The sequence below is a fragment of the Polyodon spathula genome, chromosome 3, assembly GCF_017654505.1.
Source record: "Polyodon spathula isolate WHYD16114869_AA chromosome 3, ASM1765450v1, whole genome shotgun sequence".
Classification (NCBI taxonomy): domain Eukaryota; kingdom Metazoa; phylum Chordata; class Actinopteri; order Acipenseriformes; family Polyodontidae; genus Polyodon; species Polyodon spathula.
The window spans coordinates 1,456,982-1,481,506 of NC_054536.1; the positions used below are offsets into that span (position 1 = coordinate 1,456,982).

At 41.8% G+C, this 24,525-nt stretch overlaps 1 protein-coding gene across 2 annotated transcripts in view; it reads left to right on the plus strand.

The window, feature by feature from the left end:
• LOC121309989 (sodium channel protein type 4 subunit alpha-like) overlaps positions 1-24,525 on the plus strand; it is a 162,751-nt gene that overhangs the window by 95,874 nt on the left and 42,352 nt on the right. For both annotated transcript variants that reach the window (XM_041243181.1, XM_041243187.1), the window contains exon 17: positions 8,035-8,478. In XM_041243181.1, coding sequence (XP_041099115.1) covers positions 8,035-8,478 — 444 coding nt within the window. The remainder of the gene's footprint in view (positions 1-8,034; positions 8,479-24,525) is intronic.

Consider the following 24,525-nt stretch of genomic DNA (forward strand, 5'->3'; position numbering starts at 1 on the left):
GCTGGGGGTCTGTTCAATCTCCAGCAGGGTTATGTTATACTCACTTAGTTTCATTAATTTAATGAATTTAATTTCAACTCATAAACAGTACTTATTTTTGCTGGGTGGAAGCCATGCACCAGACTGTTTGTTTCTGTTTCAGTAAAGATTCATTCTTTTGAATGTAAGTTTCTCAGGGACGTGGTTCATGCCACCCCTGCCAAATACACATGTGGAAAGTGTCTGGGGCCTGATTGAATAATTCATGATCAATTAAACCCCAGCCACAGGATATAAAAGGGAAGCACCATCCTTGGTTTGGGAGGAGGATAGTTCAGTAAAGGTGGATGCCCAGGCTGAAATGGAAGAAGGGCAGGAGTGTTTCTGTGCTGATGATGATTTGGGGTAAAGTTTTGAGAATCCAGCCCTTAGCTTTGAGAATCCAGCCTTTAGCTTTGAGAATTCAACCCTTAGCTTTGAGAAAACCCTTAGCTTTGAGAATCCAGCCCTTAGCTTTGAGAATCCAGCCCTTAGCTTTGAGAATCCAGCCCTTAGCTTTGAGAATCCAGCCCTTAGCTTTGAGAATCCAGCCCTTAGCTTTGAGAATCCAGCCCTTAGCTTTGAGAATCCAGCCCTTAGCTTTGAGAATCCAGCCCTTAGCTTTGAGAATCCAGCCCTTAGCTTTGAGAATCCAGCCCTTAGCTTTGAGAATCCAGCCCTTAGCTTTGAGAATCCAGCCCTTAGCTTTGAGAATCCAGCCCTTAGCTTTGAGAATCCAGCCCTTAGCTTTGGCAATATTCTTTTGGAATCTTCTGAAAGTCTGCGAGAGTTCTGAATTTCAAGGGTTCCACTCTGCTTGAGCACCAGGAAAGAGTCAGTGCAGAGAGAACTCTTCAGTGACTGCACTGCTTACAGTACACACAAACGTATTGCTTATACCCTGACAGAGAAACAAGGCTCCAAATCTTGATCATGCTAATAGAAATGTTGTTTTCTATCCAAACTGAGACTAAATATTCTGTTGCTTTTATTTCATATTTAGGTTGTATGTAATTGTCACCATTTCTTTCTCCTATCAGTATGGCTTTTCTTTTTTTTTCACATTGAAGAGTTAGCTTTGAAAAATGCGCCACCTTTCGGTTCTTCGGGGGATTTTTTTTTACTAATGTAGTTGATGCCTGATTTTAAAAAGACAGTCTGGCCTTTGCAATGCTTCCCTATGCTTTACCGTGCTTTGACTGGGCTTTATTACACTTTGCTATGCTTTTACTATGGTAGACTTTTGCAAGAAGTCTTGCCAACGTGTTATTTGGCAGGACTCGGCTCTGTTGAAGAAGCTAGTGTTTGCATCCCCCAGGGGCACTGTGTGTTCTTTCAGAACAACTCAGTTTGGAATTAGCTTGTCACATTCAGTCGTGTTCGTTCAAGAGCAGAGTACTGTCAGGGCGAGAGACCTTCTGTTTCACCTCAGCGTCTCCTCAGCCTTTATCAAGCTTTGTTCTACACAGATCATCTGGGGCTGCAACATTACCAAGTTCAATATCCATTACCTCTGAAGCACTCTGTACTGGCTTACAGTCACAACAACAATTACACTTACATTGATTTGAGCATTTCTCAACCACTGCACTTGATCCTAAAGGTTTCCGAAGAGTAATTACTGCTGAACACGCGTGCCCAGTGTGCACTGCTTCCTTTACTGAGAATTGCTGTAACAGAGAAAATACACTGTATTCTTGAATAGCAAGTTAGCAGCATTGTTTGCTATTTTTTTATTAAAGGGTTTTGTGGAATAATTGAAATCAGAATACACTTTACAATCATATAGGCAGGGTTGCAGATTGTTTAAAATCATCTGGAACAAAGACTCCAAGTCTCCAGGAAATTCCAAACCTTCTGGAACCAAGTTATAGGCTAGGTTTAATAGATCTATTTCACTTGGAATCTGATAAGAGAATTGTGCTTTAGAAATTAACTATCCTGCAGCCCTGCATATAGGGATCAATAATAATACCCTCATCGTTTATCAGTGTCACCAGATCACTGATATGGAATGACATTATTACATGATTGTATGTGAATTGAGTTATTAAAAATGACTCTGGAATTGGGGAACATTCTCTACAGGGGGTTGATGGCTCATTAGTAGTGACATTTACCATAAGATGAAATGTAGCCTAAAGAACAAGCCTGGATGTTCTCTGTGTGTCAACATCACTCCAGCATTGTGTTTGTGTCAGATTCATTGTGACTCTTAACGGCAGAGCGTGCGCTACAGGGGGGGCACCAAGCTGTTTTGGGGGGGCACAGGAGAGAGGGGACTAACTGGGGGTATTATTGGTACTACGATTGCCATTTTATTTTTGTGTTTAACTGTACTTTTATTAATGATTTGTCTGTGTGCCAACTTTTGTGGGTTGACTTTTTGTACTTTGGGCTCTAAAAACACTTTATTTAACCTATTTTTTTGTAAAGATGATTTTTTTTTTTTATCCTAAAATTGTCTAATAAGAAATATGATGACTTCTATGGTTTGCTGTAGTTCTGTAACTATAGGTTAAATAGGGAAATGAATTGTGGCTTGGGGCATTATTGCAGACTGCCTGATGAATTGTGCCTTGGGGCATTATTGCAGACTGCCTGATGAATTGTGCCTTGGGGCATTACTGCAGGCTGCTTGTCCTTTTCTCAACCCTCTGGGATACAGATTTCCACTCTACACCTCAACTCAAGTCAATGTCTGTGTACTGTATGACTTCCACCATATGTAGTGTTATGTAGTGCCCAGCTCTTCAGTCAATCCCAGTTATCCTGGACAGTGATCTCCCTGGAGTTTCAGTGTTAGGCAGTGTCTCGCTCTTCAGTCAATCCCAGTTATCCTGGACAGTGATCTCCCTGGAGTTTCATTGTTAGGCAGTGCCCAGCTCTTCAGTCAATCTCAGTTATCCTGGACAGTGATCTTCCTGGAGTTTCGGTGTTAGGCAGTGTCCCGCTCTTCAGTCAATCCCAGTTATCCTGGACAGTGATCTTCCTGGAGTTTCGGTGTTAGGCAGTGTCCCGCTCTTCAGTCAATCCCAGTTATCCTGGACAGTGATCTCCCTGGAGTTTCAGTGTTAGGCAGTGTCCCGCTCTTCAATCAATCCCAGTTATCCTGGACAGTGATCTCGCTGGAGTTTCAGTGTTAGGCAGTGTCCTGCTCTTCAGTCAATCCCAGTTATCCTGGACAGTGATCTCACTGGAGTTTTAGTGTTAGGCAGTGTCCCGCTCTTCAGTCAATCCCAGTTATCCTGGACAGTGATCTCCCTGGAGTTTCAGTGTTAGGCAGTGTCCCGCTCTTCAGTCAATCCCAGTTATCCTGGACAGCGATCTCCCTGGAGTTTCAGTGTTAGGCAGTGTCCCAGCTCTTCAGTCAATCCCAGTTATCCTGGACAGTGATCTCCCTGGAGTTTCAGTGTTAGGCAGTGTCCCACTCTTCAGTCAATCCCAGTTATCCTGGACAGTGATCTCGCTGGAGTTTCAGTGTTAGGCAGTGTCCCGCTCTTCAGTCAATCCCAGTTATCCTGGACAGTGATCTCCCTGGAGTTTCAGTGTTAGGCAGTGTCCCGCTTTTCAGTCAATCCCAGTTATCCTGGACAGTGATCTCGCTGGAGTTTCAGTGTTAGGCAGTGTCTCGCTCTTCAGTCAATCCCAGTTATCCTGGACAGTGATCTCCCTGGAGTTTCAGTGTTAGGCAGTGTCCCGCTCTTCAGTCAATCCCAGTTATCCTGGACAGCGATCTCCCTGGAGTTTCAGTGTTAGGCAGTGTCCCGCTCTTCAGTCAATCCCAGTTATCCTGGACAGTGATCTCCCTGGAGTTTCAGTGTTAGGCAGTGTCCCGCTTTTCAGTCAATCCCAGTTATCCTGGACAGTGATCTCGCTGGAGTTTCAGTGTTAGGCAGTGTCTCGCTCTTCAGTCAATCCCAGTTATCCTGGACAGTGATCTCCCTGGAGTTTCAGTGTTAGGCAGTGTCCCGCTCTTCAGTCAATCCCAGTTATCCTGGACAGCGATCTCCCTGGAGTTTCAGTGTTAGGCAGTGTGGCAGAGCAAAGCTCTGCTCTTTAGAAATTGGCAGGGATAAGGTTAACTTCCCCTACCTGCCTGGGTTTATTATGTTCAGGTGGCTGGGGTTGATTAGTTGATTAGGTTGATTAACGATCAATCAGCGCCCAGCCACCTGATATAAAAGGAGGCCTCTTTTGTTTTTGCTTTATTTGTGTTTGAGTATCTGTTATTTTGCCCTTGTGCACTTTATTTTTGTTTATTTATAATAAAATTGTTATTTTTTTGAACTGCAGACTGTCTCTGGGCCTCTATCCACTCGCCAGCCTGCCACAGGCAGTGTCCCGCTTTTCAGTCAATCCCAGTTATCCTGGACAGTGATCTCGCTGGAGTTTCAGTGTTAGGCAGTGTCCTGCTCTTCAGTCAATCCCAGTTATCCTGGACAGTGATCTCCCTGGAGTTTCAGTGTTAGGCAGTGTCTCGCTCTTCATTCAATCCCAGTTATCCTGGACAGTGATCTCACTGGAGTTTCAGTGTTAGGCAGTGTCTCGCTCTTCAGTCAATCCCAGTTATCCTGGACAGTGATCTCCCTGGAGTTTCAATGTTTGGCAGTGTCCTGCTCTTCAGTCAATCCCAGGTATCATGGACGTGTCTCGTGTTCTTCAGCTCATGTTTTGGAAGTCCTGTACAGAATTCTCTCAAGTGTTTTGCTTTTAAGGTTTTTTGGCGGCAACACAGGTTGCTAAGCATCCATCCAAACAATCTATAAAAAGTTAGGAAAGTCATAATACTTCACAAGCACAGAACAGGAGGAATATGAGGCTTGAAGTGGAGTGGCTGTTTTGTGTCTTCAAGTGGTGTTCCAGGTTTAGTTTAGGAAATATTTCAAACAGCAGCACTTCACTAATGCAGTGCTGCTGTGAGCCGATTTCTGAGCTGGATTTTAAAAGTAAATTAACATTCAAATTTATGTTACATATATTTAGATAATTTACTTTCCTATTCATACGTTTTCTGTTCCAGAAACTGTAGATTTGATAAACAGTAAGTATGACCAAAATCATTTAATCAGTGTGCATATACAGTATAACCCAAACATGAAAACATGTCTACCCATCTAATGTATTATTTTGGGTGCATTGTTTTTCAGAGTTATTTCAATGGGAATGGAATAACAGTAGTGGGACAGTACTTTATTAGAGAGCTTTTGCTGGTTCAAATGCTCTTTTTTTGTTTAGAAAAATGAAATATGTTGCTGGCTGCTGCAGCCTCTATAGTAAACATTGCCTCTGTGATTGTGCAAACCTGTAAGGGCCCATTTTACTGCCGTGACATATTGCACAGGTAATCATCAGATACGACTGTGCAAACAAACAGCACACGAGGGCGATGATGAACAATTAGAAGCACTGTTAATCAAAACAATAGGTCTCCATAGCAACTGATTCACACAGCCTACCGATCTAAACGTTTATTTATTTAAGGATGTGGATTTTAATTAAGCTCACTTTTAAAATATCAGCTCCAGTCGTTTTTTCTTTTTTTGCATTTGTTTAAAAATAAATCCTCAGTTAGTGGCCGTCCCTCTTGAAAGCCAAATGGGAGAGGTCAAGCTTGAACTGAATGGCTAAGCCTGCTTCAAACGTAATCCTGATGCTCCCAGTATGCTGTGGCTCTTGCTTGGGTAGGGTTACGTTCTAAGACTAACTTTTGACCTGAAAGTGTGATGTACAGTAGTGTGCAAATGTTTTAGAATACCTCAAGATTGGTCATTGATATCCTTTATATACCAACCTGCATGAAAACCTCAGGATGTGAGAATACCAATTTTCAATCAGTAGTCAGTGATATAGAAACAACAGGCACTCATGTGTGAAAATGTTAGACCACTTTGGGCTCTATTCATAAAGGGTTAACGCCTGTCGGAATGAGGAAGTAGGAGCACATGATTGGATTTCATCCACAGCCGCATGGTCATTAGCATAAAGTTTTCATCAGTCCTGAGAGTCAGCCTGCTATTCATAAGAGTGAATGACAGCAGAATTCTATCGGTAACTGGGCGTTATTGAACGCTTTCTACAGACAAGGCTAAACTAACGACAGCTTTGATTGTTTGGTATTGCAAAAAACAATGATCAAGCCTCAGTGTGAGGATCAATCAGTGTTCTAAAGGGAGTCACCACAAAACAATCCATTTTGTGTACAGTGTGTTCTGTAAAATTGCACACTACTGTACTTGAAGCTGAATAAATAAATAAGTGTTACTGATTCACTGGTGTGAGTCTCATTGTGTAGATTACCCTAAAATGGATCGCTCAATGCAACAATTAGTCAGTTTAAAAGTGATGCTTTATTACACATCCATTTCAGAGGCTGATAGTGTGCAGTCCTCATTCCTCTTGTCCAACAAATAGGTTCTATACAAGCCTTTTTATACCCAACCTGTGGTTACCTCATTCTTTAACAATTCCTTCTTTCTAACTGTTTTCCAATAAAACTTGGTACCCTCTTGGTCCTTCTAATAAGAATGTATGCATTCGACACACACACACATACACACACACACACACACACACACACACACACACACACACACACACACACGCACACACACCATGCTAATAAGAGATATCACTGCAAGAGATTACAGCACACATACATTCTCCATATATCATACCCAAATAAGGAATGTCCCTATCAGTAACGTCCACAAGCTTGCCTTTACATTCAGAACTCACATCATTCGAATAGAAGGAAAAGAAAATACATAGGCAAAGCATAGCAACATATAAAATAGGAGGATATTAAAAAACAACACTCTGTAACTAATTTCTTTCTTAACATAAGGCACTTCCAGGCAAATCCTCTATTAGAATCTAGCAATGGCCAGCACTTTAAACTGCAGACTGGGTTGTGCTGGTTTCAACAGTCATGTTGCACTAATTCTAGAGGCCACCTAATCATTCATTTTATGTAGTTCAAGGGTTGCTTTGAGTTATTCTGTCACTTGCAATTGCCAGGGTCATATTACAGCAATGTGATGTAATAAACTGTCTGTTGTGACCTGCAAAGGTTGTGTGTAGTTTACAATAATGCTGAGTCTTGACCCTTGCACTGAACTCTGTGAACTGAATGCATTTGGAGTCCTGTTTATGAACAGTAGTGGTGTAGCTACCAGTCAGCAGTGAAATTGAAGCCTCTATCCAATGCGCAGCTGAAGCTGTTTCACACATTTTACAATTACAAGAGATGGAATGGGTGTTTACAGTTTTGTTTATTGTTTACAATTGTCATTTTAAGGGATAATTTGAAGAAATAAACACAAATGCAATGATAACACTGTACATGAAGTATCTCTAATTACTGTGTATTCACATAGCAGTTACTTAGTAAATACATGTGTATTAATGCATAATTACAATGTTATTATGCATAGTTACAATGTACTTATTGTGTAAAATGTTTTGCATGATATAACCCTAATGCTAACTGTAACTGTAACTCTAACCCTAACACTCTTCTGATACAATTACATATGTCAAGCAAAAAGATCGAAATGTAAAGTACATTGTGACTATACATAATAACATTGCAATTCTGTGTAAGTACACATATATTTACTGTGTAACTACTATGTAAATACACAGTAATTAGAGACACTTCATGTAATGTGTTACCAGTGCAATTTCCATGTAACTAGTCAGTGAGATGTCACATTAAAAGCTTCCATAATTGTAATGAACCTTAGGAGATGGGTAGTAAAGCATTGAGACTGTTGCACTGTGCTAATGAACCTCACTCTAACCCAGTCATTGAGACTGTTGCACTGTGCTAATGAACCTCACTCTAACCCAGTCATTGAGACTGTTGCACTGTGCTAATGAATCTCACTCTAACCCAGTCATTGAGACTGTTGCACTGTGCTAATGAACCTCACTCTAACCCAGTCATTGAGACTGTTGCACTGTGCTAATGAACCTCACTCTAACACTGTCCTCTCCTGCTCCTCTCTCCAGGTACTGAACCTCTTCCTGGCTTTGCTGCTGAGCTCATTCAGTGCCGACAATCTGACGGCCCCCGACGACGATGGCGAGATGAACAATCTCCAGATCGCTTTCGCGCGAATCCAGCACGGCATCACATTTCTCAAGAATGCAGTTTACGACTTCCTCAGCGGAGACTTCAAGAAGCGGAGGGAAAAAGCCAAGGAGGCCAACGCCATGACTGCCCTCAACTACCTGGGCAACCACACGGGAGAGCCTGGCGCCAAGGACTGGAGGGAGGGCAACGGGACCACCGGTGGCATCGGACGAGAGAAGTACGTGCTCCCTGACACTGACAACTACATGACCAACCCCAACCTGTGCATCAATGTGCCCATTGCTCCTGGGGAGTCTGATGTGGAGCTCCCTGAAGAAGATGCACAGAGCATCTACAGCGACATGGAGCTCAGCAAAGAGGTGAGCGCTGGCACTGGAGGCTTGCACTCTGTTCCACTCTTACATGAAGAGTCTCCAATTACTGTGTATTTATACAGTAGTTACTGAGTAAATACATGTGTACTTGTACATAATTACAGTGTTATTACTGTGTTCCTTCGAATTTAAGACACCCTCGAATTTTAGACACAGCCCAAATTTCCCACCGTCAATTTGAGAAAAAAAATTAAACATCAGATAAATAAGCATTTACAAAGAGACAACCTCAATTACGCATATGGAGTCAGTTTGCAGCTGTCTGCTATCACACAGAGCATTACAGTTATGAGCTGCTTCTCATTTCCAGTCATCATTACTCAGACCTGTTTTTCTCCCAGTTTGTGAACTGTGGTATTGGTTGGCATGTTGAAAAATACAGGGGTTTAATCAGCATTCCCGATCTGTCCAAGCTGGTAGTGTTTGTTAGAACTGGACCTAATAATGAAATGCTGAAATTGTGTCCTGAATTTCTCAGGAAGCTAATGGCGCTTCTTTGAAAATATCTGCCTGTATGTCATGGATGATTCAAGATCGGGCAGTAATGTTTTGGTTAATCTTTTCTCAGCAGTCAGCCACGTTGCTGTTTGTGTACTCGGATAGTCACTTCTTTTGTTGATGATTTTAATATATGCATCACTACTGTATTTGAATTTGAAGGAATACAGTATGCATAGTTTCAATGTACTAAATGTGTCATTTTTTTGTTAACGATATATAAGTAAACCATTGTGAAAATGGTTAGGCTTAGGTTCAGAGTTAGGATTAGGGTACGGGATAGGGTTAGAGTCAAGGTTAGAGTTAGGGTTCAATCGTGCAAAAAGATTTCCACATTAAGTACATTGTAACTATGTATAATAACATTGTAACTATGTAAGTACACATATACAGTATTTACTGAGTAACTAATATGTAAATACATAGTAATTAGAGACACTTCATGTAAAATGTTACCCTGCTATGAGGTGCAGTTTGATAAAGCATTTGGGAGGTGTCTGTTTGTGATAGTTTATGTTAAAGTGGTGAACTGTTAGAACTTTACATTAAAATATATGTCATGGTGATTATGTTAGGCTTGTCTGATTAACTATAACGGTAAAGAGAACATACAGTAAATACTGAACAGCATGTTGTCCTACTTGCAACCTCTTCTTGAAGAAGGAATTGAAAAAGACACTTTGTTGACATTGTGTCAAGATGACTAACGTTTATTTGGTTTTATTGAGATGTATGAGTTATTGAAGCTGTTCCTGGAGAACTTCAACACAGGTAAATCCACTGTAATATCTTCCTTGTCCAACCCACAAAGAGAACATGTGGATTTGTTAAGTTGTGTATTCAGTCTTAGGCATAGCCAGGCTAACAATCGACTGGGTTGTCATCCCTTTTTGCTGATGCCCATCTCTCTCTAATCAGGACTTGTGGGAGTGTGTTGATTTCCATTCAGTGATAAGAAGGACTGAGGGTGTGAACTAGTTTTGAAATGAGGTGTCTGTACTGTGTGTTGAGTTGAGCTGAGCTGGGACAGTTTGATGGGACGGGTTTTGAAGTATACTCTTGAAATGAGGTGTCTGTACTGTGTGTTGAGCTGAGGTGGGACAGTTTGATGGGACGGGTTTTGAAGTATACTCTTGTTTTGTGAGTAAGGGTTGCTGGTATAAACTAGATACCTGTGTTAAAGAGCCTGGATATACTTTATCAGTATTTTGCTGGAGACATGAATAATATCAAAGTTTTTAAATGGGATTCCTTTGTGTTATATATTTTAATATCAATCAATCAATATTTATTTTATATAGCGCCTTTCATAGTGGACCACCATCACAAAGCGCTTTACAAGATAGTGAGGAATAATGCATAATAAATGAAATACAGTGAAATACAGGGCATAGCACATTAAATACAAACAATAAAATACAATGCAAATATATTAAATACAGGCATAATATATTAAATAGAAGGCTAAGATGTGAACTCTAAACATTGTGGATGTGTGTGTCATGTAGAATCATACCAATAAGATGGAGAGAAAAACCTGAAATAGCAATTTAGATAACAGCTAATAACAGATACCAGGCTTAGAGAGCATTGAAAGCAAGAGAGAACAAGCGGGTCTTGAGAGTTGATTTGAAGCGAGCGACTGTGGGAGCTGCACGCACTAAGGCCATGAGGCTAAAAGAGCGCTCTCTGAGTGTGGTGCACTTTTGCTAAGGTATAACAAGCAAGCCAGAGTCAGAGGAGCTCAGCTTGCGTGCAGGGACACAGCCGGTCAGCAGGTTGGAGAGATACTCTGGACCTGTGTGGTGAAGGGCCTTGTAGGCAAGCAGGAGAGTTTTGAAAGTAATCCTGATCTTTACAGGCAGCCAGTGCAGCTGAGCAAGATAGGGGGTGATGTGATGTTTTTACATCTGGTAAGGATCCTAGCAGCAGCATTTTGAACCCTCTGCAATCGGCTTATTATATGAGTATGCTATATGAGTAACACATATACTAACATAGCTCACTATTTGCTATGGTCGTGTTGTAGGTTAGTGCTGTGGTCAAGGCTGGCTAGCTGCATGAATAGCAGACACAGAGGTGGAAGATTGCAGCTCATGTGATATTCCTGTCCTGTGGACTAGTCTCTGGTAGAGTAGTGCTGTGGTCCAGGCTGGCTAGCTGCATGAATAGCAGACACAGAGGTGGAAGACTGCAGCTCATGTGATATTCCTGTCCTGTGGACTAGTCTCTGGTAGAGTAGTGCTGTGGTCCAGGCTGGCTAGCTGCATGAATAGCAGACACAGAGGTGGAAGACTGCAGCTCATGTGATATTCCTGTCCTGTGGACTAGTCTCTGGTAGAGTAGTGCTGTGGTCCAGGCTGGCTAGCTGCATGAATAGCAGACACAGAGGTGGAAGACTGCAGCTCATGTGATATTCCTGTCCTGTGGACTAGTCTCTGGTAGAGTAGTGCTGTGGTCCAGGCTGGCTAGCTGCATGAATAGCAGACACAGAGGTGGAAGACTGCAGCTCATGTGATATTCCTGTCCTGTGGACTAGTCTCTGGTAGAGTAGTGCTGTGGTCCAGGCTGGCTAGCTGCATGAATAGCAGACACAGAGGTGGAAGACTGCAGCTCATGTGATATTCCTGTCCTGTGGACTAGTCTCTGGTAGAGTAGTGCTGTGGTCCAGGCTGGCTAGCAGCATGAACAGCAGACACAGAGGTGGAAGACTGCAGCTCATGTGATATTCCTGTCCTGTGGACTAGTCTCTGGTAGAGTAGTGCTGTGGTCCAGGCTGGCTAGCTGCATGAATAGCAGACACAGAGGTGGAAGACTGCAGCTCATGTGATATTCCTGTCCTGTGGACTAGTCTCTGGTAGAGTAGTGCTGTGGTCCAGGCTGGCTAGCAGCATGAACAGCAGACACAGAGGTGGAAGACTGCAGCTCATGTGATATTCCTGTCCTGTGGACTAGTCTCTGGTAGAGTAGTGCTGTGGTCCAGGCTGGCTAGCTGCATGAATAGCAGACACAGAGGTGGAAGACTGCAGCTCATGTGATATTCCTGTCCTGTGGACTAGTCTCTGGTAGAGTAGTGCTGTGGTCCAGGCTGGCTAGCTGCATGAATAGCAGACACAGAGGTGGAAGACTGCAGCTCATGTGATATTCCTGTCCTGTGGACTAGTCTCTGGTAGAGTAGTGCTGTGGTCCAGGCTGGCTAGCTGCATGAATAGCAGACACAGAGGTGGAAGACTGCAGCTCATGTGATATTCCTGTCCTGTGGACTAGTCTCTGGTAGAGTAGTGCTGTGGTCCAGGCTGGCTAGCTGCATGAATAGCAGACACAGAGGTGGAAGACTGCAGCTCATGTGATATTCCTGTCCTGTGGACTAGTCTCTGGTAGAGTAGTGCTGTGGTCCAGGCTGGCTAGCAGCATGAACAGCAGACACAGAGGTGGAAGACTGCAGCTCATGTGATATTCCTGTCCTGTGGACTAGTCTCTGGTAGAGTAGTGCTGTGGTCCAGGCTGGCTAGCTGCATGAATAGCAGACACAGAGGTGGAAGACTGCAGCTCATGTGATATTCCTGTCCTGTGGACTAGTCTCTGGTAGAGTAGTGCTGTGGTCCAGGCTGGCTAGCTGCATGAATAGCAGACACAGAGGTGGAAGACTGCAGCTCATGTGATATTCCTGTCCTGTGGACTAGTCTCTGGTAGAGTAGTGCTGTGGTCCAGGCTGGCTAGCTGCATGAATAGCAGACACAGAGGTGGAAGACTGCAGCTCATGTGATATTCCTGTCCTGTGGACTAGTCTCTGGTAGAGTAGTGCTGTGGTCCAGGCTGGCTAGCTGCATGAATAGCAGACACAGAGGTGGAAGACTGCAGCTCATGTGATATTCCTGTCCTGTGGACTAGTCTCTGGTAGAGTAGTGCTGTGGTCCAGGCTGGCTAGCTGCATGAATAGCAGACACAGAGGTGGAAGACTGCAGCTCATGTGATATTCCTGTCCTGTGGACTAGTCTCTGGTAGAGTAGTGCTGTGGTCCAGGCTGGCTAGCAGCATGAACAGCAGACACAGAGGTGGAAGACTGCAGCTCATGTGATATTCCTGTCCTGTGGACTAGTCTCTGGAAGAGTAGTGCTGTGGTCCAGGCTGGCTAGCTGCATGAATAGCAGACACAGAGGTGGAAGATTGCAGCTCATGTGATATTCCTGTCCTGTGGACTAGTCTCTGGTAGAGTAGTGCTGTGGTCCAGGCTGGCTAGCTGCATGAATAGCAGACACAGAGGTGGAAGACTGCAGCTCATGTGATATTCCTGTCCTGTGGACTAGTCTCTGGTAGAGTAGTGCTGTGGTCCAGGCTGGCTAGCTGCATGAATAGCAGACACAGAGGTGGAAGACTGCAGCTCATGTGATATTCCTGTCCTGTGGACTAGTCTCTGGTAGAGTAGTGCTGTGGTCCAGGCTGGCTAGCTGCATGAATAGCAGACACAGAGGTGGAAGACTGCAGCTCATGTGATATTCCTGTCCTGTGGACTAGTCTCTGGTAGAGTAGTGCTGTGGTCCAGGCTGGCTAGCTGCATGAATAGCAGACACAGAGGTGGAAGACTGCAGCTCATGTGATATTCCTGTCCTGTGGACTAGTCTCTGGTAGAGTAGTGCTGTGGTCCAGGCTGGCTAGCTGCATGAATAGCAGACACAGAGGTGGAAGACTGCAGCTCATGTGATATTCCTGTCCTGTGGACTAGTCTCTGGTAGAGTAGTGCTGTGGTCCAGGCTGGCTAGCTGCATGAATAGCAGACACAGAGGTGGAAGATTGCAGCTCATGTGATATTCCTGTCCTGTGGACTAGTCTCTGGTAGAGTAGTGCTGTGGTCCAGGCTGGCTAGCTGCATGAATAGCAGACACAGAGGTGGAAGACTGCAGCTCATGTGATATTCCTGTCCTGTGGACTAGTCTCTGGTAGAGTAGTGCTGTGGTCAAGGCTGGCTAGCTGCATGAATAGCAGACACAGAGGTGGAAGACTGCAGCTCATGTGATATTCCTGTCCTGTGGACTAGTCTCTGGTAGAGTAGTGCTGTGGTCCAGGCTGGCTAGCTGCATGAATAGCAGACACAGAGGTGGAAGGTGGCAGTTAAGCGTGGCTGTGGACCTGTATTAAGTAACAAAAACAAACAAAAGATTGAAACAGCCCAAAATACAAATAAAACCCCACACCCAGTCAGATCTGTCACAGTGCAGGAGCAGGGAGCACAACCTGCTGCTCCCAGTCCTTTCTCTAAACTAACCAAAACACAAAGCATCTGGCTGCTCTTTGGCTGGGCTCAATTGACCATCAGTTGAGACCCAGCCAAACTTATATTCAAAATACACAAACCTTATTTACACCAATAAAAGGAAACTAAAATACAAAGCATTATTTATCTATGCAGATTTCCAGCCCTGCCACATGGCTACTACAATGTCCATTCTGAGCTCTAAACAGTGCTGTATATATCATAAATAGAGACACCGTTTGGCTCTATATCTTCAACACTGGTGTTTATTCCCAGTGCTGATTGCCGATAGAGATTGTTACCGTAGGAAGATTTGTTCTGTGCTATCTGAGTTCTGACAATTCTTCTGATTCTTCAAATGTAAGCAATATACAAGCTGTTTCTTTAATCTTCACTGATCCAATACAAAGGACTTTGGAAGTGTTCTGAGGTCTGGTACAGTGAAGCGGCAGCAAGTGCCAGGATAAGGGTTCACAGAAACTGATACAAGACTGGAAAGATTAAGAATGGGCACTGTGAAGGAGACGCGAATACAGAAATTCCTTGAAAGCTTAATGACTTTAGCTGGAAAGTCCATGTAAATTAAAATTGCTTCATTGTAGTTGTGTTCTTTATTATTTTTTCATGTATTTTATTTTACATTTGTTATTACAAAACATATGGTAATGGCTGGTTTCAGAGGTTATTTTTTAATATTTTATTTTAAGCATTACATTTGTACTTAATGCCTCTTTTGTCTTGTAACCAGTGAAAACAAGTATTATAGAAACTGATGGAACTATCCCAGCAGTAGACAGAGGCTTGTGGGAAATGCATTGTTCATTCAAGTTGTACGCACTCTATTTATATAGCAAAATTGCTTTCCAGACATTGAAAAGTCTTTTCAGTGAAAGCCCCTGGAACACGATGCACTTTGAATTATCAAAGTGACAGATGATCACTTTAGCAAGAGCTTTTCGCTCGCTGGCCATGAGTGCTCTGCCTCTTATAGAACATGGTGATAATTAACCACATGGGATTCAAAATGAACTGCGATGTATTAATACAGAATGCCCCTTATTTGCCCTGCAATGGACTGGCGTCCTGTCCAGGGTGTAGTCCTGCCTTGTGCCCCTATGTCTGCCTGGTTAGGCATTGACTCATCACAACCCTCTATAGGATTAAACGGTTACACATAATGAATGGATAATTGATTATGTTTCAACCAAGCCTTAAGTTTATTACAAAATATTTTAAAATCCCTTAAAACCTCAGTTTCTGAAGGAAGTGAGTTCCAGTATAAAATACCTCTTATAGAGAGAGCTGTTTGGGCAAATGCTGTTCTTCTCCTTTCCACTTTACAATTCCCACGTACAGTGTCTCTTGTGAACCTGTTAGTATCTTCAGAGAACTTTTTCATGAATTCCTTTAAGGGTGGAATACATAATCCATGCAAAGCTTTAAATACTATTTATGCATAAGAAATTTTGACATAATTATCAAAATTTGATTGGTACTTACTCACAATGTTACAGTGATGGTATCTCACAGGTTTATTATCCAAGACTTTTAGAGCTTGCTTATAAAGAGAATGTATTGGTTTAGTTACTGATTCACTTGCTTGAGCCCAAGAGGTAAAACAATGTGATAGATGTGTGAAGACCATAGTGAGCTTGAATAGTGCAGCAGCTTTGGGGGTTAAATTACCCCTGATAGGTCTAACTTTTGCTAAGTTTATTTTATCAAATTTCAAATGTCAATCAATAATAATTCCTAAAAATGTAACTTCTGAGACTTCCTCAAGAACGTCCCCATCAATTTGGACATGAAAATTACTAGTCCTTGATTGCCTTGTGAAGAAACGCATATTAACTGTTCATTTTACATTTAGAGTCAAACATGAGAAATGAAGCTAGCTGGATATATTCTTCATATGCTCTGTCAATGTAGAAGCTGCCTCAGTGCAGGTTTATGTAGAGACATATATAACTTTGTCATTTAGATTTCCAGAAAGCTTTTGACAAAGTCCTGCATAAAAGATAAATTCTCAAACTGAACGCAGTAAAGATTCAAGGAAATGCATGCACATGGATTTGGAATGGTTAACATGTAGAAAACAGGAAGAAACCTCAAAATGGAGTGAAGTAACCAGTGGAGAACCACGGGGATCAGTGTTAGGTCCTCTGCTATTCCTAGTCTACATTAATCACATAGATTCTGGTATAGTAAGCAAACTTGTTAAATTTGCAGACAACACAAAAACAGGAGGAGTGGCAAACATTGTCATTCAAAGGTCATTCAAAATAATCTAGACAGCATTCAGAACTGGGAAACACATGGCAAATGACATTTAATAGAGAAAAGTGTAAGGTACTGCACGCAGGCAATAACAACGTGCGTTATAAATACCATATGGGAGATACTGAAATTGAAGAAGGAATCTATGAAAAAGACCTAGGAGTTTATGTTGATTCAGAAATGTCTTCATCTAGACAATTTGGGGAAGCTATAAAAAAGGCCAACAAGATGCTCGGATATATAGTGAAAAGTGTTGAATTTAAATCAAGAGAAGTAATGTTAAAACTGTACAATGCATTAGTAAGACCTCATCTAGAATATTGTGTTCAGTTCTGGTCACCTCACTACAAAAAGGATATTGCTGCTCCAGAAAGAGTGCAAAGAAGAGCGACCAAAATTGTCCCAGGTTCAAAGGGCATGTCCTATGCAGACAGGCTAAAAGAATTGAATCTATTCAGTATTGAACAAAGAAAACGACATGACAATCTGATTCAAGCATTCAAGGTATTGACAATGTCTTCCCAGGGGACTTTTTTGACATGAAAAAAGAAACAAGGACCAGGAGTCACAAGTGGAGATTAGACAAAGGGGCATTCAGAACAGAAAATAAAAAAAAGATAAGTGACAGCCCTCCTCTGTATGTTTTATTGTTTCAGTGATGTAAAAGTGATACTTTATCTTAATTTTCCTAATATTAGCATCCTAATACTACAGTGACGAATGTAATCCAATTGCATAGCAGCTTCATACAAAGAGCTTAATAAAACAGAGCTGTACTGTGTAGCTGTGGACTTGCTGATGAAACTCGTAGTAAAATCTGCATTTTCTATTATATCTATGCAACATAAATCTTATTTCCATTCCTGCACTATATGTAGCTTTTGTATGAGTCTCTAGTTTTATTCATGCACAGATCATTATTTAGATTCAATTCATGCTTACCTACTATTCCAGCACCAAATTGCTTTTTAAAATGACAGCAGAGAATGAATCACCCAGAATGCACACACACACACACACCAGTGTAGTTAACGTGTGAGAAGTGGAATAGCCCCTTTAATAGAACCAGCCCTGCTACTCTAGTTATATTGTGCTGGGGAGGGAACAGGTGTAAAAAACTAAAACACTGAGGAGAATGGTTCTAAAAGGACTATGCAAATATATTCAAATAAATAGTTTGACTTTATTTTATGGCAAAGGTTTTTTTTTGTGTGTGGATTACCACCCCACACTCCCAGCCCTCCCCTGTATAAGTATTATATTCAATTCCAGACATTCAGTACAGGACAGATTCGTTTAATGTAATCAGTGTTGTGACTAGGCCGCTGATTGGCATTCTGTATTTGGATAGCAATATTAATCCTATCAGACAGCAAGAACGCCTATGACAGAACCGGGATGAGGCCTCCTAAACAAACAAACAAACAAACAAACAAACAAACAGCAGGCTGCTTTGTTTTTTTAGCAGATATATCAAGTATCTGGAGCCAGTTCTGTTACTGAAGAGGAAAGTTCCAGAGGCGCTGGATTAAATTAGCACAGAAATGAATCCTCGTCTTCAATGTGGGATAACAGTGCCTGGGCAGTGCCTGTCAACGTCAGTGCATGTGGAGCACCCCAGACTCAATCAATCAATCAATCAACAAGGACCCTGCACACAGCGGCGGTGTGGCTAGCTTTGATCGTGGTACAGCTTATTGTTCAATCATGCTGCAGCTTCAGCTCTCCTTAAACGCTGCAGCATTTTGTTTTCTATGCATAAGGATTAAGTAAGCAATAACCCACAACAGTGTGTGTGTGATAAGACCCTTCTGTGAAGTGCTGTGAGCTGCTGTTTGGTATATTTGTACTGGTATATTTTTTTAGAAAATTGCAATTGTATAGCGATTGGAAAGCAATCGATTTCTGTCGACCAAGCATATGAGAAAACTTGTGCCGGATGTGGTCGAGGGACGCACTGGGTAACTGACGGCCACTTAATCCCTCGACCACGACATAAAAACCAACAGCTTTTTCTGACCGGGGTGGGTTACTCAGAGGAGGAGTGTAAGTGAAAAGTTTTAAGAACTTAAAAGACAATAACAATGGCTTGACATGCTGGTTTTGTAGCACCACGATACGTGTTCAAAGATTATTGCCTGTTTGTTTTGGCCACCATGCCGTTTTGTTTTGAAGAAGTGTTTCTGTTTTGTTTAAACGTTTGTTTTGGTAATTAATAAATACTCTGGCCTGTCTCTTCCTGGACTGTGACGTCAGCACCAAGCCATCCTGCCATAAGGGGAAATGAACGTATTTTGTAAAAATAATATGTCAGATATATACCAGGCAATTGAGAGTTTGTCTCGAGTACTTTCTCTTCAGCATATAGTCTGGACCACCATTCCAGTTGATGAAACTTGGGACCTAGACTTTTTTTCTCATTTTTGGAATCCATCTTGCGTTCATTCAAATTCCAATGACAAAATAAGCATGCCATTCACATTCTTCCCATTATGCTGCTTCGCTAAGCAGATGCAAGGCTTGTTTAAGGAATTCCACAGACTCAGCGGTTTCATTCTGGTTTAAAAACACAATTCATTTTGAAATGGATGCTGCAGCTTTAAATGTGCTGAGGCACTTGGGGGTAGGATTCCCAGCAGCAGACCCGCAGAGACTGCATGCCATCAGCCCTTAATTTATGTTATAAAGCCGTTTACTCTTAGCCTCAATCCCAAAGTTATTGTTCTGTGACAGTAACCAAACAGCAGTGGTGGTCAGACCAGGTGTCTGTGTGGGTCAGAGCCTAGTGTTCTACAGTGTTCAGAAAGCCAGGTGTCTGTGTGGTTCAGAGCTGTGGGTCAGAGCCTAGTGTTCTACAGTGTGCAGAAAGCCAGGTGTCTGCGTGGGTCAGAGCCTAGCATTCTACAATGTGCAGAAAGCCAGGTGTCTGTGTGGTTCAGAGCTGTGGGTCAGAGCCTAGCGTTCTACAGTGTTCAGAAAGCCAGGTGTCTGTATGGTTCAGAGCTGTGGGTCAGAGCCTAGTGTTCTACAGTGTGCAGAAAGCCAGGTGTCTGTGTGGGTCAGAGTTCTACAGTGTTCAGAAAGCCAGGTGTCTGTATGGTTCAGAGCTGTGGGTCAGAGCCTAGCATTCTACAGTGTGCAGAAAGCTACAAAGAGACCCTGTGGTCACCTTGCTATTTTTATGTAACTATAATGTATGTGTGATAGAAGGATTTTTCTTACAGCAGGGTTCTCTACAGCCACTCTCCTGACACACACAGTAACTGGTCACCAGGATCAGTTTGGAGCAAAAGGGCAATGATTGAAAGAATGTGAATAAAATTAAGGTTTTTGGACTAAGGTACTACTTTCACCCATAGTTATACAGTAAGCCGGTCAATAGTGGTACATTCTGAATGTCTGTGACATGGACTCTGGTTCAATCTCCTCAAATCGTTCGATAATTACACTAATTTTATTCCAGTTTCTTGTTGTACTTCTAACATATAACAGTAAGACTTTATCAAGACTGGTCACCGGTGTGGGTCAGAGCCTAGCATTCTACAGTGTTCAGAAAGCCATTATTATTATTATGGTTCACCTTGCTATTTTTATGTACTATTTTGTTGTGTTATGTAGATTATTATTGTTATTATTACTTTATTTTTATTATTGTTCCATTAAAAATGAATATCAACACCTTGTATTTTGTCACTGATGTAATTGAGATGTCAGTAGGAAGTGGTTTCTCTCATTCAAGCTCCCATGTGACAAGTTATGTAACGACCCAGAGCATCAGCAGCAGCAGCTCTTCCAGACTGTAATGAACGAGGCACAGCAAATGAGCAACAGAACAATTACTTAACCCTACAGACCCCAGAATAGTTCTAGAACCCTTCCGAAGAGTCTTAAGAATTTCTGCAAACAGTAGAGATGTTTTATTCAAATAAACATAACTCACAAACCAAGAAAAATCTATAATTAGAAATTTTCTTTATTTTAAACAAGAGCAATCCCTCTTTCAGATGACACCAAGCTTGACAGTTTTTGCAAAGTTAAACTTGTTGTTTTAATTTCACAAATGTAAACGGTTGTAAAACAAAATAAAACTAATGAAACAATAGTTTGAAAACTGTATGCAAAAATATATTCTGTACAAGGTTTGTTCTGTAAATATTCATATTTTTTTAAATAATAGTGTTTTTGAATTCAGCAATTTAATTTTTAAAACTGCAAGTTACTAGGTTTAATAGGGAGTAAAATAAAAAGAAAAAAGCAAAGCATGCAGGTAGCAGCGAAACAAACCCAGTGGGAATGCTCAGAACTGGGCTGGCTTCCCACATTCCATGGCAAAATCGCTTGTTGTATCCCAGGTAGTTTATGTTGGAGTACTTGCTGGGTCAGAGCCTAGCTTTTCTACAGTGTGCAGAAAGGTTTTTCCATTGTTCAAGCTGTGGGTCAGAAGTACATTCTACAGTGTGCAGAAAGCCAGGTGTCTGTGTGCGTCAGAACTGTGGGTCAGAGCCTAGTGTTCTACAGTGTTCAGAAAGCCAGGTGTCTGTATGGTTCAGAGCTGTGGGTCAGAGCCTAGCATTCTACAGTGTGCAGAAAGCTACAAAGAGACCCTAACGACGGTAGCAGCATGGTCACCTTGCTATTTTTATGTAACTATAATGTATGTGTGATAGAAGGATTTTTCTTACAGCAGGGTTCTCTACAGCCACTCTCCTGACACACACAGTAACTGGTCACCAGGATCAGTTTGGAGCAAAAGGGCAATGATTGAAAGAATGTGAATAAAATTAAGGTTTTTGGACTAAGGTACTACTTTCACCCATAGTTATACAGTAAACCGGTCAATAGTGGTACATTCTGAATTTAACAAATTCAATGACATGGACTCTTAACTCTCTCTCAATCTCGAAATTACAATTAATTTACCAGTTTCTTTTTGTACTTCTAAGATATTTCTGTGGTTTTCAGACTTTATGATTGAGTGTCGAATTATTATTATTATTTATTATTATTATTATTATTATTATTATTATTATTATTATTATTATTATTATTATATTATTATTATTATCAGTTGTTGTTGTATTTTGTCACTGATGTAATTGAGATGTCAGTAGGAAGTGGTTTCTCTCATTCAAGCTCCCATGTGACAAGTTATGTAACGACCCAGAGCATCAGCAGCAGCAGCTCTTCCAGACTGTAATGAACGAGGCACAGCAAATGAGCAACAGAACAATTACTTAACCCTACAGACCCCAGAATAGTTCTAGAACCCTTCCGAAGAGTCTTAAGAATTTCTGCAAACAGTAGAGATGTTTTATTCAAATAAACATAACTCACAAACCAAGAAAAATCTATAATTAGAAATTTTCTTTATTTTAAACAAGAGCAATCCCTCTTTCAGATGACACCAAGCTTGACAGTTTTTGCAAAGTTAAACTTGTTGTTTTAATTTCACAAATGTAAACGGTTGTAAAACAAAATAAAACTAATGAAACAATAGTTTGAAAACTGTATGCAAAAATATATTCTGTACAAGGTTTGTTCTGTAAATATTCATATTTTTTTAAATAATAGTGTTTTTGAATTCAGCAATTTAATTTTTAAAACTGCAAGTTACTAGGTTTAATAGGGTCATAGTAAAATAAAAAGAAAAAAGCAAAGCATGCAGGTAGCAGCGAAACAAACCCAGTGGGAATGCTCAGAACTGGGCTGGCTTCCCACATTCCATGGCAAAATCGCTTGTTGTATCCCAGGTAGTTTATGTTGGAGTGAAAGCTTGCTGGCTCTTGAAAATTGCTTTGTCTTATTAACTGGAGATTTGTTTTTCCATTGTGCCCTTGAAGTATCCAGCTGCAGTTTTGGGGCATGTCAGATTGTGGGCTGGCTGTCAGGCGCTGAAGTGGGAGCTCTCCTCTCAGAGGTTAACCGCTCCAAAGCTTCCGGTCACGGTCACAGGAGAGGCAACAAATCCCTTCAGTGCGGAGTGCTGTCAGGAACTATAATCCCCCTGGCTCAGATTAAAGGGACAGAATACCGTTTTCTGTCTTCCAAAAAGACACATTGCTTGGAAAATGGAAAAAAAAGTACTAATTTCGGAATGAATGCATGAATCTACATGATCCTGCTTCACACAAAACACAAGACAGGCTCCAGGATAATTAGCCAGAAGCACCTTTAATAGATTTACAGCAATCAATGCCATTCAGAGGACAGCTTTCCCTTGATGCCTGCCAGGCGGGGTTATTCAGTCCATGCAAGGATCCTCGACGTTACAATCCCCAAAGCAGTGCTCAGTACCACAGCGCTTTAGCTTTACCAGGGGGTACTCAGTACCACCCCCTGTTGGCTGATGAGCTACTGAACTGCTGCATTATCTACATAGGGGTGCTTCAGGTACTTGAGGTCCACAGCACTTATTGTCTTTGTTCCTCCTGTACCCCAAATTAATGTACTGAACCCGTTTAACCTCATCTCATCTCACTGACAGGGGACAGGACAGAATGCGTAATGAAACTGTATCACACAGCACTGCCTGTTACATATGGCTTAATCAGATGGAAATGTATTTGTAGTGTAATTTCATTTTAGTTCAAGCTGCTTATCCATGTCTAGCCCTGACAACAATCCAGTTTATATTTACGATGGATTTTGCAGTTTCCATGTCTGCTGTGAGCTGATTGCATTGCACCATAAAATAGGTTATAAAATATAGAGTGGACCAACAAGGGTCATTCCAGCTCTTAGGTCAATTCATTGTTTTATGTTGACAGTCCATTGACACGTGCTTCAGAAAGGTAATAAGGTTATTTGTCAGGGTCACCCCCATGTGGGAAATCAAATGGTGACCAAGGTCATCAAAATGGGCTTTTTTGAGTGACATGGCTTTTCTTTTGCATTCGCACACCTGCCCTGATAGATATGGTTTATATATCATCATCAACCACAAGCAGAGGAAACACATACAGCACCCAGAATTTGAACCCATGTCACATACTGTATCCTATGAACCTTGTGTGCCTGTTCCATATGGATTTCAAAAACATACATTAAAGTGTTTGCAGTCAGCATAAAACATTCTGTAAATGTCTCATTAGTTTATGTCCATGTGAAAGCGATGGGTCTCAGGAAAGTTGTGACAGTGTCTGGATTCATTTCTGTTTGATATGCTAGCTCCTGTGCCTCCTAAATTCACACTGACTCATGGCTGATTAGGCAACACCACTTGAGTAGTGTGCTTCAGTGGTGTTGCTGGCTTTTTTCAGTGTGTGAACATGCTCTACAGTGCGTGAATATGCTCTACAGTGTGTGAACGTGCTCTACAGTGTGTGAACGTGCTCTACAGTGTGTGAACATGCTCTACAATGTGTGAATATGCTCTACAGTGTGTGAACATGCTCAACAATGCGTGAATATGCGCTACAGTGTGTGAACATGCTCTACAGTGTGTGAACATGCTCTACAATGCGTGAATATGCTCTACAGTGCGTGAATATGCTCTACAGTGTGTGAACGTGCTCTACAGTGTGTGAACATGCTCTACAGTGTGTGAATATGCTCTACAGTGTGTGAACATGCTCTACAATGCGTGAATATGCGCTACAGTGTGTGAACATGCTCTACAGTGTGTGAACATGCTCTACAATGCGTGAATATGCTCTACAGTGCGTGAATATGCTCTACAGTGCGTGAACATGCTCTGCAGTGTGTGAATGTGCTCTACAGTGTGTGAACGTGCTCTACAGTGTGTGAATATGCTCTACAGTGCGTGATCGTGCTCTACAGTGCGTGAATATGCTCTACAGTGTGTGAACGTGCTCTACAGTGTGTGAATATGCTCTACCGTGCGTGAACATGCTCTACAGTGCGTGAATGTGCTCTACAGTGTGTGATCGTGCTCTACAGTGTGTGAATATGCTCTACAGTGCGTGAACGTGCTCTACAGTGCGTGAATATGCTCTACAGTGTGTGAACATGCTCTACAGTGTGTGAACATGCTCTACAGTGCGTGA